Source organism: Camelina sativa, chromosome 5 (genome assembly GCF_030686135.1).
Source record: "Camelina sativa cultivar CO46 ecotype springtype chromosome 5, ASM3068613v1".
Lineage (NCBI taxonomy): Eukaryota > Viridiplantae > Streptophyta > Magnoliopsida > Brassicales > Brassicaceae > Camelina > Camelina sativa.
In genome coordinates, this window is record NC_141884.1 from 10,283,913 (window position 1) to 10,302,097 (window position 18,185).

General features: G+C 38.5%; 2 protein-coding genes across 2 annotated transcripts; both read left to right on the forward strand.

Annotated features, from left to right (window-relative positions):
• Window positions 1-10,263: 10,263 nt before the first annotated feature.
• Window positions 10,264-12,483, forward strand: LOC147943518 (uncharacterized). Its single transcript, XM_087512265.1, has 6 exons — window positions 10,264-10,756; window positions 10,833-11,181; window positions 11,248-11,427; window positions 11,505-11,604; window positions 11,693-12,083; window positions 12,164-12,483. The coding sequence occupies exons 1-6, from the start codon at window positions 10,279-10,281 to the stop codon at window positions 12,481-12,483; spliced, it is 1,818 nt and encodes a 605-aa protein (XP_087368391.1). The 5' UTR covers window positions 10,264-10,278.
• A 1,747-nt stretch (window positions 12,484-14,230) lies between these two features.
• LOC147943519 (uncharacterized) lies at window positions 14,231-15,594 on the forward strand. Its single transcript, XM_087452828.1, has 4 exons — window positions 14,231-14,365; window positions 14,497-14,784; window positions 14,877-15,104; window positions 15,191-15,594. Exons 2-4 carry the CDS (start codon window positions 14,578-14,580, stop codon window positions 15,554-15,556), a joined length of 801 nt encoding a protein of 266 aa, XP_087308954.1. The 5' UTR covers window positions 14,231-14,365; window positions 14,497-14,577; the 3' UTR covers window positions 15,557-15,594.
• The last annotated feature ends 2,591 nt before the right edge of the window (window positions 15,595-18,185 follow it).

Sequence of the window (18,185 nt, forward strand, 5' to 3'; positions counted from 1 at the left end):
ACGGCAGGATATCATCAGGTTCAAATGCATGACGGTGACATCTCTAAAATGGCTTTTCGAACACACAAGGGCATTACGAATACTTAGTCATACCCTTTGGACTATGTAATGCTCCTTCCACTTTTCAAGCACTCCTGAACAGCATTTTTCGACCCGTACTGCGTCTGTTCGTGTTGGTGTTCTTCGACAATATACTCGTCTATAGCAAGACGTGGGATGATCACTTGGACCATGTACGCCAAGTTTTCTCACCACTCCGCCAACATCAACTAGTAGTTAAATTCAAAAAGTGCGATTTCGGCCAGCACGAATTGGAGTACCTAGGGCATATCATCTCTAGTGTCGGCGTAAAGGTCGACAAGACCAAGGTGCAAGCTATGCTGGATTGGCTGGTGCCTACAACCATTACTGAGCTCTGTGGGTTCCTCGGACTGACCGGATATTACCGTAAGTTTGTGCAAAACTATGGGCTGATTGCTAAACAGCTAACCAATTTGCTTCGCAAGGGAGGGTTTGCTTGGGATCAGGAGGCCGAGACCGCTTTTGTGGCTCTTAAGAGTGCAATGTCCTCCACTCCAACACTCGCACTTCGGGACTTCTCCATTCTGTTTGTCATCCAGACGGATGCTTCCGGCGAAGGCATTGGTGCAGTACTTTCTCAACGAGATCGACCGATAGCATTTATGAGTTGATCCCTTGGAGTAACTAAGCGAGCATGGTCGACGTATGCGAGGGAGATGTTGGCTATTGTCGTTGCAATTCGGACTTGGCGTCCGTATTTGTTGGGGCAGCGGTTTGTGATCCAAACGGATAAGCGAAGCCTGTGTTACTTACTGGAATAGCGGATATTAACGCCGGAACAACATAAGTGGATGGGGAAGCTTGTGGGGTATGATTACGAGATCACCTATAAACCAGGGAAGTCAAATGCGGCAGCTGATGCGTTATCCCGGGTGGCTGGCAGTCCGGAGCTTCATGCCGTCTTTGTCCAGCAAACGTCCCTTTGGGATGATATTCGGTCGTTTGCTAAAACTGATCCTTATATGATCAAGATCGGGAAACTGGCTCATGCCCAACCAGGACAGCCTTATGCGTGGAAAAATGACCTGGTTTGTTACAAGAATAGGGTTGTGATTCCTCCAGCTTCTCCGTTTGTTTTGCAGTTACTTAAGGAACATCATGATACTATGGCAGGAGGTCACTCTGGGGTTCTGCGGACATACCACCGTCTTGCTCGACAGTTCTACTGGCCTGCAATGCATCGCTTGGTCAAGGAGTATGTGGCCGCCTGCGACATTTGTCAACGAGCCAAGTCGACTACGATGGCACCATCAGGGCTCCTACAAGCATTGCATGTTCCAGACAAGCTGTGGGAGGATATTTCGATGGACTTTGTTGACGGTCTGCCAAGATCGGATGGGTACACTACTATTATGGTTGTGGTGGATTGACTCTCTAAATCTGCTCATCTGGTGCCGTTAACGCACCCTTATACAACCAAGTCTGTGGCTACTAAGTTTGTGGATGCAATCGTCAAGCTTCACGGTGTTCCGTGTTCGATCGTAAGTGATAGAGACCCGGTTTTTGTCAGTCTTTTCTGGCGAGAGTTTTGGAAATTAGCAGGTACTCAACTTCGAATGTCCACTGATGTGTGTAGAATTTCACTCCAAATCTTTTACCTGAAAAAATACATAATGACTGAAAGTGCACAGTTAATCAATGTAGTATTTTAGGATCGATCCCACAGAGAGTAATAGCAAACACAAATTGAATTATAAGAGGAAGAACTATGGCTAAGACTAAAGAAGAGATTGGGGTTTTGGTTTTCCTAATAACTATTGCAAATAAATAAAACGGTTTAAAACTATAAGACTAAGGCGTTGGGCATTTTGGGAATCATCTTAGGGTTTTCATGGTTCTAAGCAATATTAAGTGTAAGATCTAGCAAGTAAATACTAATTTTCGGTTTAGGTTCTCAACTACGAAACACTAATGAACTAACAAGCTATTCTCATAGAATGAAAGTCTAAAGTCTTCACACTCCGTTACTCAACTTTCGCAGGTAACGTCGCATGTCAACCAGCTAGCTAAACAGGTTCGATACATTCACCAAACTTCGTAACTCAACTTACGCAGGTTATGAGCAAAGCTTCAGTATAACACTAGTTCGGAGAAGTAGGATAACACGGTTAGCGCTCTCGTTCTCTAGATCAGTACTTGGTGATCAATCCAAGCATAAGCATTAAGATAAAGATGTCCCAAGAGAACTCTAATATAAAACCGAAAATAAGATCTAGCAACCTAATAGAAGCGAACCTATGAATTCTCCTTGAATCACCCCATAGAACCCAACAAAGTAAACTACTCGCTCATGATGCAAAGAAACAACATTGATATTATAAAGTATAACATCAAAAGTGAATCAATAAACAAAAGGGGTTCAAAGTAAACTTCTTGTCACAAAAGTAACTTGATCCCAAAGCAAAGATAGTATGAAGTAACTAGAAAGAGTAGAAAGAGATAGAGATGGCGGATCTTCAAGCTTCAAGAGGAACGACGAGCAAGAGAGAGCTTCTCTGGTCGTGGCTAGGGCGGCTCCAAAAGTTGTAGAAGATGCACACTTGAAAACCCTAGGTCTTAAGAGTATTTATAGGGTTTTGTTAAGGGTTAGGGTTTTGTAAAGGTAGAAACGTATTCTCTTCTTAAGTGCAGTACAAGGGGCGGCGAAATTGGCTTATGGACCGTGAAGGAGGCTTGGACTGGGCCGCCGTGGTGGTCAGTGGTCAGGCCTTGGATAAAAGCCCATCGTTAAGTCGGTTCTTCTTACGTCGGTTTATAACACGTCTCGGTAAATCGGGCATAACTTTTGGATGGCTGGATGGATTGACTTCGTTCCATTTTGAGGAAAAAGATGACTCTTCCAGCTTTCCATAGACACCAAACATTATATATTTTTAGTTCTTGTAGCTCTCCAAAAGTTGCCCGTACTGTAAAGCTCTGAAACTTTCCTAAAACGTATTTTCTTTCCTTTTTGGTCCAAATAGCTATTAAACCTGTAAAACATTGTTGAAACCTGAAATACTTGATAATAGACATTTTACACCTAAAATCTCATCAAACTCTTCCTAAATGCATATGAAAACTATAACTAAAATGAGTAAAATAATGATGTTATCATCCACCTCCTATCATCCTCAATCTGATGGACAGACGGAGGTTGTTAATCGCTGCATTGAGCAGTACTTGCGGTGCTTTGTGCAGCGCCGACCGACTCAGTGGAGTTCATTGTTACCGTGGGCGGAGTTCTAGTACAATACGTCATATCATTCCTCCACCGGGATGACACCGTTTCAGGTGTTATATGGTAGAGCTCCTCCGGTTGTTCCCTTGTATGAAGTTGGTTCTTCCACGCTGGCCGAGGTTGATGAGCAGCTGACGTCATGGGATGAATTGCTAGGAGAACTCAAGCGTAACCTGGAAGCAGCTAACAACAGAGCTAAACAACTTGCGGATCAGAAGCGTAGAGACGTCACATTCGTTAGTGGTGACTGGGTATATTTACGCTTGCAGCCATATAGGCAACGCTCGGTTGTTCGTCGCACTTCGCAGAAGCTGGCACATAAGTACTACGGGCCATTCCAAGTCAAAGCTTGCGTTGGAGAAGTGGCCTATAGGCTTGCATTACCGACGGGTTCCCGTATCCACCCGGTCTTCCATGTCTCACTCTTGAAACCGCGGGTAGGTAGACACTGTCGTTATTGGGCAGCTTCCTCCACTTCGGGAAAATGGCCATCTCCACCTTCAGCCAGAGGCAATCCTTCCGCGGCGTGATGTTCGTACGGGGGCGAAGAGTGATGGAGTTGCTGGTCAAGTGGCAAGGTCTACCTACGGACGATGCAACGTGGGAGGAGGTAAAGCAGTTGTGGGCTAGCTTTCATGATTATGATACGCACCTTGCGGACAAGGCTGCTGTTCGAGGGGAGGTTATTGATGGGCCACAGTTGCAGAGCTCCAGTAGGCCCATCCGAATACGACGACCAAATCCACGTTACTCGGATTAGCTCGTCCTTACGCCTCACGGTTTTGGTTTTGGTTTTGTGCTTTTTTCTTTTCATTAGATAAGTTTGAATCATGTTAGGATTTGGCTCTCTCAGACTTGGTGTTATCACGTTACTCGGACAAACTAACTGCATTTAACTACAAAGAACTCAAACTTGATATTGTATCTTTTCGGGATGGCTTTATATTTTTCTTGGGCCTTATATATATATATATATATTCTTTTTTTCGCCTTATATATCTATGTATAACAAAATATGACCAAAAGATGTACAAGCTAAGTGTTTATGTCCATGGCATCTTAAGTTATTCACACATTTTATTATAATAGCACAAAAGCGAGAGTAAAGATCATATGGATGAGTTAGAATGTTTATTTTATAATATTGATATCTTTAAATTTACTAGATTTCGTATATTTTGGTGAAAATTATTTATGATTGATGACAGTTATGAAATATTAACTTATAAAAAAGGGAACTTTACTCAAATAGCTTAGAAAAGCTTAAAAAAGACTAGAATGTCATTTTTTCGGAAAATTTTAATGACATATGAACTCTTTGGAAGGTGTGTTGAGAAAAAATAAATTACGATTATGCCATTAAAAAGCAATGCCACGTATGTGTTTGTTCTACAACTGTTCAAAGTTTTTGGGGGGAAAAGTTCCCGCTCAAATAATCTATATGACGATAGACATATTTTTTCAATAGAGTTATATAAATTTTGGCAGACTTCTTGGATAGAGTTTGAAAATTAAGTAGATTAAATTGGTAGAGATAAATTAGTGATGGCAGACATAAATTTAGTTGACGGAGTTATGTTATCGGTAGATATATTGGATAGATTTATTGTAATGATGATAGAATTAATAATTTTTGATAGAGATATTAGTACAATGGTGACAGATATATTAGGTTTATGTCGGGTGGCAGATTTGTTTGACAGATTTATGTAGTCTTTATGGCAGACATATAGACGAAGATAGATTTATATGACAGATTTAGTTATATGCGATAGGTAGATATGTCCATATTGATAGACATAATTAAAAGCGATAGAGTTATAAGTTAATGAAGTGATAGATTTATTTGTTACCGAAATAACAAAAGTTAAGTAGAGTTAAACATATAGACGTGATAGAATTAATTGGTTTGATAGATTTATACTATTGCTGTTTTAGGTCAAAACAAAGTATTTTACGAAATATGCAGTGTTTTTATTTAATATTAGGTTTATATATGATTTTAATTGGTAATAACATTGTAAGATAAGGTAGCACAATGGTTATAGGTTTGTTTAAAAGTGTTTCAAATCTACAGTTCAAAGCTTAGCAGTTTGCAAATTTTTTTTTTTAAAGTAACTTGAAAAGGTAAATTCATAGTTTGCTCATGTTACCTTCTTCCCAAAAACTCTAGCGGCTGCTACACATTTCCTGCATTTTGTTCTTCACATTTTTTCGTTTCTCTTTTTCTCCGTCACTTTCTCACATTTCTTGACCAAAAAAACTTAAATACATCATTCATTATGAGTTTTTAGTAATAGAAGCTTTTTCTGATTTTTTTTTAACGATTTTGACTAAGTCACGGCGGCTAACCTCCGCCTCCTTGCCGCGTTAACGGTCGCCGTCGCCGAACTAACCTCCAAATCATAAGAATATCACTTGATGTTGAAAAGAATCCGGTGATGGTTTGTTGCAACGAATATTGTTTTTATTCATGTGTTATCCAAGACATTTTTTATTATGCAAATTGGGACATGTGAACAATTAAAATGATTCGAAAATCTCCCAAAACCAGTTCGAACTTAAACATTAAAACAGGCATTTTAATCGAATCTATCATCAGAAAAATATAAATATTACAAAAAATCAAAAAAAAAACCAACAAACCAAACTAGAGATTTGTTCCTACATTGATTGATTCATCCTTTGATCAATGGAGAACTTCTCTCCTTCTGTTAATTTTCTTCTGTCGATCTCAGATCCATCCAATAGATGCATCAAATTCTTCCGGTTCTAGAATGAAGCTCTTCAAATCTTCTCAAAAAATCAACAACTCTGGGAAGGTCCACCACCGATTACATGCATATTTGGTGTGATTCTTCTCTTTAATTTTCATAAGTTATAATCATCTAAAAATACAACACAAATTCATAAGACTCATGAAAATGATAATCTAGTGGTGAGAAATAAAAACCATGGTGATCTTTTTGATCAAATCCTAAATTAATGATAATCTGGATCCAAAGTTCAAACAAAATACTAGATCTTTAACAAACTTGTTTTGAATCAAATCATTTTTTGTTAGCTATCATTAACACTAAGGAACCAAAAATTATAATAAAATATTCTTACCAACGAATTGGACAGTGGCATGGCCTGGATGTGGAACAAGATACGAAGACGAGAGATTCCATTGACAACCCACACCTTGGCGGCTCCACAAACCCATAAACAAAGACGATAGGCTTTTTAAAATACAAAATAAAAAAGAAGGGAAAAGAAACTGCGGCGGCAATGACGACGAGGGCTTGTAAATCGCCAGAATAAAGCGGAAACCCTAAATCGCGATTTGGGGGCAGAGAGAAAAATGAAAAGGATGAACTTAATTTTTTATTTTTGGTATTTTTCTTATATAATTTCAGATTTTTTTCTGTTCTTAATTTTAAATGGCATGAATTGTAAATACAGAAAAATAATAAGGCTTTAAAGTCATTTTTCAACTTTTATGTGTTATTTGAGCAAAAGTTTGGTCAGATGTGCTATTTGAGTAAACCATCAACTTATATGTGTTGTTTGAGTAATTTTCTCTATAAAAAATTTTAAATTATTATTAAGGCCAAACTTTTATTTACGATACACCAAAATTTTAAAAAATATAAAAATCAGTTGTGCTGAAAAAACAAATATGATCAAAAGAATCATAGATTTAATTGGACATCCATGAGAGGCGGATCGGACATTCAAACTGGTGACCTTGCATATACTAAACCATCTTTTTACGGCCAGACAAACGAAACACTTTTTGAATCATGAATTAATCTGTTTTCTCATATTTAATTGACTGCCACCATCTATGTTTTTGTGTTTTTTTCCATTGTTTTCTTACTTTTCATATTCTTTCTCATCATTTTTATTGTTAAATTTTCATGATAATTGTCATTATTACTTTTACCGTCCGATTCTTCGTTATACTCTTCTTCTTCCTCTACCTCATCTCCTTTCTCACATTCTTCCACTTAATAACTTTTTAACCCATCAAACTCCAATACCAAAATCATTGTCTATTTTCTCATAATATTTCATGGATCAGCATAATCACCAAATGCACTCAATTATTGATATTTTCACTTGTATACTTACTCGGCTTTAGATCCACATGTATTGAAATTTCTTTAACCAAAATCTTAAAACGATAAAATTGCAAATTACTTGCAGAGAAAGTAATATGAACACATGTATAGCTAATAAAAAATGTGTTCGTCGTCGATCCTTTTTCTTTAAACCTCTGATGAGGACATCAATAGTAAACTTCCGGAAGAACCCGTTCTGCCATTTCCCGAAGAACCCGTTCTATCATTTCCTGAAGAACCCGTTCTACCAATTCCTGAAGAACCCGTTCTGCCAACAATGATACACAAACCTATGACAAGGCTGGGAGCAAGGACCTTAAGGGAACAATTCAACAAGTCCATTGCAAGTCTGATTACTCTCATTGAACTAGAAGATTCCAAAGAGAAGACTCCACAAGCATCATTTTTGCCAGTTCTACAAGGAATTAAAGAACCCGTTCTTTTCATCATTTCCGAAGCAATCAATGAAGGGCTGGAGCGTGCATGAGAGCTATTATCAAGGTAAGTGTTTGAATTCAAATAATAAATGTTGGTTCTTTCTTGTTTTGCAGGAATCATCCGTTGGGTCTTTATGAGTCTTTTTCACTACAAGAAAACAGGTGATTAGCGACTACACATAGCGACCACATATGTAGTCGCCAAAAATAACGACTACATAGTGACTATTTAGCGACTATTCTGCGACTACATGGAATTAGTCGCTAATTAGTCACTCTTAAGCGACTAATTTATGCAGTCGTTACGATGGTCGTATATTAACGACTAAGAGGCGACTATATTGTTGACGGAATTATATAGTCGCAACTTAGTCGCTAAAATAACGACTACAATACGACCAAGTCAAATAGTTGTAAACTTTGGCGACTACGTTGCGACTCATACGGAGAGTCATAAGGTAGTCGTAAAGTAGTCGTAAATTTTAGCGACTGTTCAGCGACTCTTATGGCGAGTCATTACATAGTCATCGTGTAGTCGCCAAGTAGTCGCAAAAAACGGTTAAAAACACGTGGTTTCCATGCGGGGGTTGGTGTACCAACTTTTATTATGTAGTCGCCTATTAGTCACCTATTAGTCACCTAGGAAATCTATAAAAACAAGTTGCACTCATTTGCTCTCTTCACTCCGAACTCACTTTCCTCTTCTAAAAAAAAAAATTCTAAATAAAAAAAAAGGTTTGCTTTATATAATTTTTTATATTTTCTCCCAAAAAAAAAAAAAATATATATATATATATATAATTATAATGGCGGTAATTATCGGGAGTGGATGTACAAGAGGTTCGATGAAGTGACGGGGAATTTTTCATCTGAATTCGAAGTGGGGGTGGACCAATTCTTAACGTTTGCAAGTAGCCAAGAAACAGTTCAGAATAATGGGGGTAAGTTTCTCTGTCCATGTAGTGTTTGCAAAAACAATAGATGTCTCTCGGGTAGAAGAGTTATGAGTCATCTGTTTAGTAATGGATTTATGCCAGATTATTATGTTTGGTATAACCACGGCGAAGAAATTAATTTTGATATAGGAAGTAGTTACACTGATAGGACGTATGATGGGAGTCATGAAGAAATGGGTAATGTAGTAGAAGATCCATATGTGGATATGGTGAATGATGCATTTCGTTATAATGTGGGTTTAGATGATAATTATCATCAAAATGAGAGTTATGAGAATGTGGAAGAACCGGTACAAAACCATTCTCAGAAATTTTACGACTTGTTAGATAGTGCAAAAACTCCTTTATATGATGGTTGTCGTGAAGGTCACTCGCAATTGTCATTGGCTGCTCGAGTCATGCAAAATAAGGCGGAGTATAATATGAGTGAAAAGTTAGTAGATTCGGTTTGCGGAATTTTGACGGATTATTTACCAGAAGGCAACCAGTCTACCGGTTCACATTACGAGACAGAGAAATTGATGCGTAATTTGGGCCTTCCATATTATACAATTGATGTTTGTATTAACAATTGTATGATTTTCTGGAAAGAAGACGAAAAGGAAGAGACATGTCTATTTTGTGGTTCACCAAGATGGTAGCCTAAGGAGGACCGACGGAGAACAAGAGTACCATATAGTCGTATGTGGTATCTACCTATTGCTGATAGGTTGAAGAGAATGTATCAGAGCCACAAGACTACAGCGGCAATGAGATGGCATGCAGAGCACCAATCAAAAGAGGGAGAAATGAATCATCCTTCTGATGCGGCAGAGTGGAGATATTTCCAAGAGCTTAACCCTCGGTTTGCGGAAGAACCCCGTAACGTCTACCTTGGATTATGTACCGATGGGTTCAATCCATTTGGCATGTCTCGTAATCATTCACTGTGGCCTGTGATCTTGACTCCATATAATTTACCCCCTGGTATGTGCATGAATACGGAGTACTTGTTTCTTACAATTCTGAATTCTGGGCCAAATCATCCGCAAGCTAGCCTCGATATCTTCCTACAACCTCTTATTGAGGAGTTAAAAGAGTTGGGGTCTACTGGAGTCGATGCATACGATGTGTCTTTGAATAAAAACTTCAATCTAAAAGCAGTGCTGATGTGGACGATAAGCAACTTTCCGGCGTATAGCATGTTATCGGGATAGACCACCCATGGTAAATTATCTTGTCCAATTTGCATGGAAAGTACAAAGTCGTTTTATCTACCCAAAGGAAGGAAGACATGTTGGTTTGATTGTCACCGAAGATTCCTGCCTCATGGTCATCAATTAAGGAAGAACAAAAAATATTTCCTGAAGGGAAGAGACGCTTCTAACGACTATCCACCGCAGTCTTTAACTGGTGAGCAAGTTTATTATGAGCGTTTGAAAAATGTAAATCCACCAAAAACCAGGGAAGTCGGTGGTAACGGTCATGATAAGAAGATGCCAGGCTATGGAAAGGAAGATAATTGGCACAAAGAAAGCATATTATGGTCGCTACCTTATTGGAAGGACCTCAATCTCCGACATAATATTGATGTGATGCATACCGAGAAGAATTTTGTGGACAACATCTTGTATACTCTTATGAGTGTACAGGGTAAATCTAAATATAACATCATGTCAAGATTGGACATAGAACAATTTTGTTCTCGACCACACTTGCATATTGATAGGAAGGGTAAAGCTCCATTCCCAGCATATACATTGACAAAGGAAGCCAAAACAAGTTTATTGGAATGTGTCAAGCATGCGGTGAAATTTCCAGATGGTTATTCGTCAGACTTGGCTAGTTGTGTTGATCTGATCAATGGCAAGTTTTCAGGAATGAAGAGTCATGATTGCCATGTTTTTATGGAGCGACTTCTTCCATTTATCTTCGCAGAACTCCTAGACCGGAACGTTCACCTTGCATTATCAGGTACTACAGATTACCTATTTAATTAAATTAGTACTATATATTTTAAATATAATTTCCTAAGACATGAAATTTTCAGGGATTGGAGCATTTTTCAGGGACTTATGCTCAAGAACTTTGCAAAAAAGTCGCGTTCAAATTCTTAAACATAACATTGTTTTGATCTTATGCAACTTAGAGAAGATATTTCCACCATCATTTTTTGATGTGATGGAGCACCTGCCTATACATCTTCCATATGAAGCAGAATTGGGAGGCCCTGTCCAATATAGATGGATGTATCCTTTTGAAAGATTTTTCAAAAAGTTGAAAGGAAAAGCGAAGAACAAAAGATATGCGGCTGGATCAATCGTTGAGTCCTATATCAATGACGAGATTGCTTACTTCTCTGAGCACTACTTTGCCGATCATATACAAACAAAATCAAGGTATAATTAAATGAAATTATAATTTATACTTAATTTGAATTACTTTTAATTATCTTATTTGATCAGGTTAACAAGATTCTATGAAGGTGAAGTCCCAATATATCATGTCCCTGGAGTCCCTAATATATTTACTCATGTCGGTCGCCCAAGTGGGGAAATGCATGAAGTATGGCTTTCAGAGAGAGACTATCAGTGCGCACATGCATATGTTTTATGGAATTGTGAATATTTTCAACCAATTGAGAGGTATATAATATTGACTCACAAATATATAGACTCCACAAATATTTCTCATATATATTAAATATATTTAATTTTCTTAGTATGTTCGAGGATTTTCTTTCTACCAAATATCCTGAATTAACCGAAAAAGAACTGTCCACGAAAAGAGCTGAAGAATATCATGTGTGGGTAAAAGATTATGTAAGTATACTCGAACCCATGTAACCGACTCTGATTATGCATTTATTTAATTATATTATTGATATATAATATTTATATGTATACACAGGTTATATACTGGAACGCCACAAATCCATTTCCTACTTGGGTTCAAGAGATAGTGCATGGACCTTTACACAAGGTCAAAACTTGGCCAATATACTTTACAAGAGGCTATGTGTTTCATACGCAGAATCACGGTGCTGGACGGAAGACATGTAACTATGGTGTATGTGTTAAAGGTGAAAATTACACTGATGCATCTGATGGTGCAGATTTCTATGAGAACTTAACTGATATCATAGAACTTGAGTACGAAGGGATGACCAATTTGAGAATCACACTTTTTAAGTGTAAGTGGTATGATCCTGTCATTGGTAGAGGGACTCGGAAGAGCAATAGTGGCGTTGTTGACGTGAACTCTTCGAGAAAATACAACAAATATGAGCCATTCATTTTAGGTACGTAAGACTCAATATAATTTATATATAAGTTTATTTAATGTAACTATCCATACTAAATTGCGATTTTGTGCAAATAGCATCTCAAGCGGATCAAGTTTGCTATATTCCGTATCCATACACAAAGAAACCAAAGCGAGAGTGGCTAAGTGTTCTGAAAGTAAATCCGAGGGGAAACATTTCAGGAGAATATGAAAACAATGAACCGACTCTGTTGCAAACAGAAAATGATGATGCTGTATTGATGACTACAGTTGAAGATCTCATAGTCGACAATTTGGTAGCAGATGCTAATCCAATAAACCTTGATTACGATGTTGGAGATGCGGATCCAGAAGATGAATTCCAGTGTAATTTATCGTCTTCTGATGATGAAGAACAAGAAGACGAAGAACAATAATTATTTGGCAAAATTACTATGTATTTGTATTTTAAGTGTATTGTCTTTTTACTTTGTAATATTTGTGTATTATTGTGTAATATTATTGTGTAATATTATTATGTAATATTATTGTGTAATATTATTATGTAATATTATTGTGTAATATTATTGTGTAATATTATTGTGTAATAAATTTGGTTATATAAATAACTTGTAATTAAAATTTTAAAATTTGGTTAATTAAAATTGTAATTAAATAAATTTGGTTAATTAAAATTGTAATTAAAATTTGGTTAATTAAAATAGTAATTAAAACTAATCAGTGTTTTATAAATAAAAATGGGCTTAGATTAAAATTATAATTAAACTTTTAAAATTTGGGCTTAGATTAAAATTTGGGCCTAATTAAACATAAACTAATAATCCTAACTAAACCCAAACCCATTATCCCTCTTCTTCTCTCGAACCCTAACCCTAATATACACTAATCCATTATCTTCTTCCTCTCGCAGCCTTCGACACCTCTCGATTCTCCCAATTCTTAACCCTAATCTGCATCTTCTTCCTCTCAATCTCCCAATCTGTAACCCTAACCCTTCTCTTCTTCCTCTCGATCCCCCAAATCTAAACCCTAATCCTTCTCTTCTTCCTCTCGATTCCCCAAATCTGTAACCCTAATCGTTCTCATCATCTCTCAAACGATGCCTAATCGAGGAGGAAGGAAGAGGAAACCTGCTGCTCCTAACGTTTCTCAGAGAGTCGGAGCGTCAACACCAAATAAACGGCCGCACAGTCTACCCAATCAGTACAACTTCACGCCGGCGGTCCAATCTCCTCCTCCGCTGCAGACGCCTGAAGTACAACGACAGTCATCGGCGGCCTAGATCCGGAACTCTCCTCCGCCTCAACAGCTTTTTCAGAACTCCTACACTCACCCACTGCAGCCTACAGTGAACCCGACTCCTTCTCAAGAAGTCCACTACAATCCGTCGCATCCTCCGCCTACTCTAGTTGACCCTCCGCCTACTCTAGTTGACAGTCCGCATTCTCCAGCTGAAGTCTCTCAGACTCGCAGTCATCGTTCGCATCCATCGTCTCAAGGCAACAATTTCCAAGCTGATTATCCTCCGGTGTTGCCGGAACTCCAGGAGGACACATTGCGGGCTCTAAATGCACTGCTTCTAGTGCCAAACAGACATGAGTTTACCACCGTCCTCTCTCCCATTCCCCTACCAAAGACCGAATGGTACGGTTAGGTCTCATTTCATATTAGTGTTTAGGTCTTGGTTATGAAGTGTTTGGTCTCTGATGCGATTACAAACTCTTTGAATAATGGTTTTGGTTTTGTTTAGGTCTTGCTTAGGTCTCATTGTTTGGTCTCGATTGGTCTTGGTTATGAAGTGTTTGGTCTCTGATGCTATTACAAACTCTTTGAATAATGGTTTTGGTTTTGTTTAGGTCTTGCTTAGGTCTCATTGTTTGGTCTCGATTGGTCTTGGTTATGAAGTGTTTGGTCTCTGATGCTATTACAAACTCTTTGAATAATGGTTTTGGTTTTGTTTAGGTCTTGCTTAGGTCTCATTGTTTGGTCTCTGATGCGATTACAAACTCTTTGAAGCTATGGTGTATCGTTTCTTAGACTTAGCATTAAGTCTTCTTAGTTTAGTTGATATCATCCTGATGGTTATTGTTTCTTAGACTTATCGATTTGTTATTTTGAGTGTCTCTGATGGTTGACTTTGGTTTTATTGTTTCATATGTCTGGAGGTTTGATCGTGACCCTGGATCTACGCTCACTCGGAAGATTACTAAAATTCTTTTAAACAAATTCGAAGGTCCTTTCTACAGCTGGACATGTGTTCCTCGGGATAAACAGGAAAGATACTTCATTGAGTTTGCGGTTAAGTGTTCTGTCCTCTAGCTTTCATTTATAGCTTTAAGCTTCATATACTGCTTTACTCTTCATATATTGTTTTATTTACTTGTGCTTCTTTTCACTCACATTAGCTATTTTCTTTTTGTTTTTTGTAGAAAACCCACACTTGGGATCCTTTGATAACTGGGACTGTTCAAGCTCACTTCGAGACCATCTGTCAAAATCGGCTCAAAGACATGGTTAGCACCGTGAGAACTACTAGACGCCAACCTAAATGGATTGGAACTACTCTATGGACAACAATGACAGAATTCTGGGACACTGAAGAAGCACAACAAAGGAGCAAAACATATTCTGATTGCCGTATGTCTGACCGTAATGGCCTCGGTCCTCATGTCCACCTCTCAGGGCCAAAGTCGTATCGACAGATTCAAAACGAAATGGTGAGCCAATTTTGTTGTTACACATTCGTCACTTTCATTTTTGACCTAGCTGTTACATTAAAAATTTACTTGTCTGTTTCTTAACATTACAGGAAGAGGAATTGGGAAGAGAAGTACGTATTGGTGAGGTTTTCATCAAGGCACATACAAAGCCTGATGGGACATATGTTGATCGGAAGGCAGAGAAGATAGCAGAAACATATGAGAAGAATGTGCAAGAGAGGTTGTCTCAGCTCCAGGAAGATCCTTCTGCCATCTCAGATGGGGAGTCACGGCCCCGAGGGCTAACAACTGAAGAATATACAGAAATCTTTCTTCAGGTTACGTTTTATTTTAACAATACAAAAATGTTATCTTGGAGTTTAATTTGACATCCTCTAATATCTTATTTTCTCTTACTTTGCAGTCCACTGAGAAGGATTCAAGAGGAAAACCTTTTGGAGTTGGAAGCCTCCATGACTGCATTGTCAATGGCAAGGGGAAGCAAGCAGGAGACACTTTAGCCTTTGTGGCTATGCAAGAACAATTGAAGGAAGCTCAACGGAAGATAGAGGAGCAGGCTGCTAATATGTTGAGGCGTGATGCAGAAATGTTGAAGCGTGATTCACAAATTGCTCAACAATCCGAAATTATTGCTGGGCAGAAGGAGAAGATTGACGAGTTGGACTTGGTGGGGAAGTTTCTGCGGCAATGTGATCCACGGTTCAAGGAGTTCTTGACAGCCCATTCAGCTAAAGAGACTTATGGGACATTCTCAAGAGGGAGGGAATGATGAGGACATCAATAGTAAACTTCATTGATTGCTTCGGAAATGATGAAAAGAACGGGTTCTTTAATTCCTTGTAGAACTGGCAAAAATGATGCTTGTGGAGTCTTCTCTTTGGAATCTTCTAGTTCAATGAGAGTAATCAGACTTGCAATGGACTTGTTGAATTGTTCCCTTAAGGTCCTTGCTCCCAGCCTTGTCATAGGTTTGTGTATCATTGTTGGCAGAACGGGTTCTTCAGGAATTGGTAGAACGGGTTCTTCAGGAAATGATAGAACGGGTTCTTCGGGAAATGGCAGAACGGGTTCTTCCGGAAGTTTACTATTGATGTCCTCATCATTCCCTCCCTCTTGAGAAAGTTCTGCACCCTTAACATCAGTGATTAAAAAGAATGTGGAATTCAAATGGGGTCAAGCACAAGAGGATGCATTCAAACTACTCAAAGACAGCCTAACAAATGCACCTGTTTTGGTACTTCCTAACTTTGATAAAATGTTTGAAATTGAATGTGATGCTTCTGGTACAGGAATAGGTGCTGTTCTAACTCAAGGAGGAAAACCAGTAGCATACTTCAGTGAAAAACTCAGTGGAGCTGCACTTAATTATCCAACATATGATAAAGAACTCTACGCTTTGGTAAGATCTCTAGAAACTTGGCAACATTATTTATTATCCAAAGAGTTTGTTATTCATACAGATCATGAGACACTCAAGCACCTAAGAGGACAAACTACACTTAAGAAGAGACATGCAAGGTGGCTTGAATTTGTGGAAACATTTCCATATGTGATTAAGTACAAGAAGGGCAAAGAGAACATTGTAGCTGATGCTTTATCAAGGAGACATGCTTTGATCACTACAATGGAGGCTAAAGTCATGGGATTTGATCATATCAAAGGTCTATATGAGGAGGATCCAGATTTCAAAGAAGCCTTTAAGGAAACAAGCAAAGCCGCTTATGGGTCATACTATCAACATGATGGATTTCTCTTTAAGGACAACAGACTGTGCATTCCTCAAGGATCCATGAGAGAGCTGCTAATAGGAGAAGCACATGGAGGAGGACTTATGGGACATTTTGGGCGAGTGTTCTTATGGAACATTTCTTTTGGCCGCATTTGAAAAGAGATGTGGAAAGGTTCTGTGCAAAGTGCATCACTTGCTTGAAAGCAAAATCCAGGTCACATCCTTATGGTTTATATATGCCTTTGCCTATACCTAACCTACCATGGGTAGATATTTCTATGGATTTTGTTTTAGGACTGCCTAAGATCAACAACTGAGATTCTATCTTTGTTGTGGTGGACCGGTTCTCTAAAATGGCGCATTTCATTCCATGTAACAAGACAAATGATGCTACTCAAACTGCTGAGCTCTTTTTCAAAGAAGTTGTGCGTTTACATGGAATCCCAAGGACCATTGTTTCAGATTGAGACACCAAATTTCTCAGCCACTTTTGGAAGACTTTGTGGAAAAAGCTAGGAACTAAGCTACTCTTCTCCATCACTTGTCATCCTCAAACTGATGGCCAAACTGAGGTAGTTAATCGTACTCTCTCCACTCTTTTGAGAGCTACGGTGGGTAAGAATCTCCGAAACTGGTTATCCTGTTTACCCTATATTGAATTTGCTTATAATCATGCTAAGCATTCTGGTACCAAATTATCTCCATTTGAAGTTGTTTATGGTTTTAATCCTCTAACCCCATTAGACATCACACCTCTGCCCCAAGCTGTTTATTCTAGTGCAGAAGGAGTCACCAAAGCTGATTTTGTGAAGAAACTCCACCAAAAGGTTAAAGAGAATCTTGAGAAGAAGAGCGCAAAGAACAAAGAGCATGCGGATAAGCACCGCAAGGAGCTGACGTTTGAACCTGGAGATTGGGTCTGGTTACACATGAGAAAAGAGAGATTTCCCAAGGAGAGAAAGTCCAAGCTGTCACCAAGAGGAGATGGACCATTTTGGGTCTTAGAGAAAATCAATGACAATGCCTACAAGATTGAGCTACCAGGTGAGTTGAACATTTCTCCTACCTTTAATGTTGTTGATTTATCTCCTTTCCATGCAGATGAAATAGTTCTGCAGACAGAACTTTCTCAAGAGGGAGGGAATGATGAGGACATCAATAGTAAACTTCCGGAAGAACCCGTTCTGCCATTTCCCGAAGAACCCGTTCTATCATTTCCTGAAGAACCCGTTCTACCAATTCCTGAAGAACCCGTTCTGCCAACAATGATACACAAACCTATGACAAGGCTGGGAGCAAGGACCTTAAGGGAACAATTCAACAAGTCCATTGCAAGTCTGATTACTCTCATTGAACTAGAAGATTCCAAAGAGAAGACTCCACAAGCATCATTTTTGCCAGTTCTACAAGGAATTAAAGAACCCGTTCTTTTCATCATTTCCGAAGCAATCAATGAAGGGCTGGAGCGTGCATGAGAGCTATTATCAAGGTAAGTGTTTGAATTCAAATAATAAATGTTGGTTCTTTCTTGTTTTGCAGGAATCGACCGTTGGGTCTTTATGAGTCTTTTTTATTTATTTAAGTCCTAAAATCGAGTCTGTTGTTTTTGCAAGTTTAGTCCTTTTATTTGTAATAAATTTCAACCCTTGAAGGTCCCCCGCTGCTGGAC

Excerpts from the sequence above, each read along its gene's own strand:
- LOC147943519 (XM_087452828.1), top strand. The coding sequence starts at position 14,578 with ATGGTTAGCACCGTGAGAACTACTAGACGCCAACCTAAATGGATTGGA. Across the intron at positions 14,785-14,876 it reads GACAGATTCAAAACGAAATG|GAAGAGGAATTGGGAAGAGA; the intron begins GTGAGCCAATTT and ends TTAACATTACAG. Across the intron at positions 15,105-15,190 it reads ATACAGAAATCTTTCTTCAG|TCCACTGAGAAGGATTCAAG; the intron begins GTTACGTTTTAT and ends CTTACTTTGCAG.
- LOC147943518 (XM_087512265.1), top strand. The coding sequence starts at position 10,279 with ATGCCAGGCTATGGAAAGGAAGATAATTGGCACAAAGAAAGCATATTA. Across the intron at positions 11,182-11,247 it reads CATATACAAACAAAATCAAG|GTTAACAAGATTCTATGAAG; the intron begins GTATAATTAAAT and ends TTATTTGATCAG. Across the intron at positions 11,428-11,504 it reads TATTTTCAACCAATTGAGAG|TATGTTCGAGGATTTTCTTT; the intron begins GTATATAATATT and ends TAATTTTCTTAG.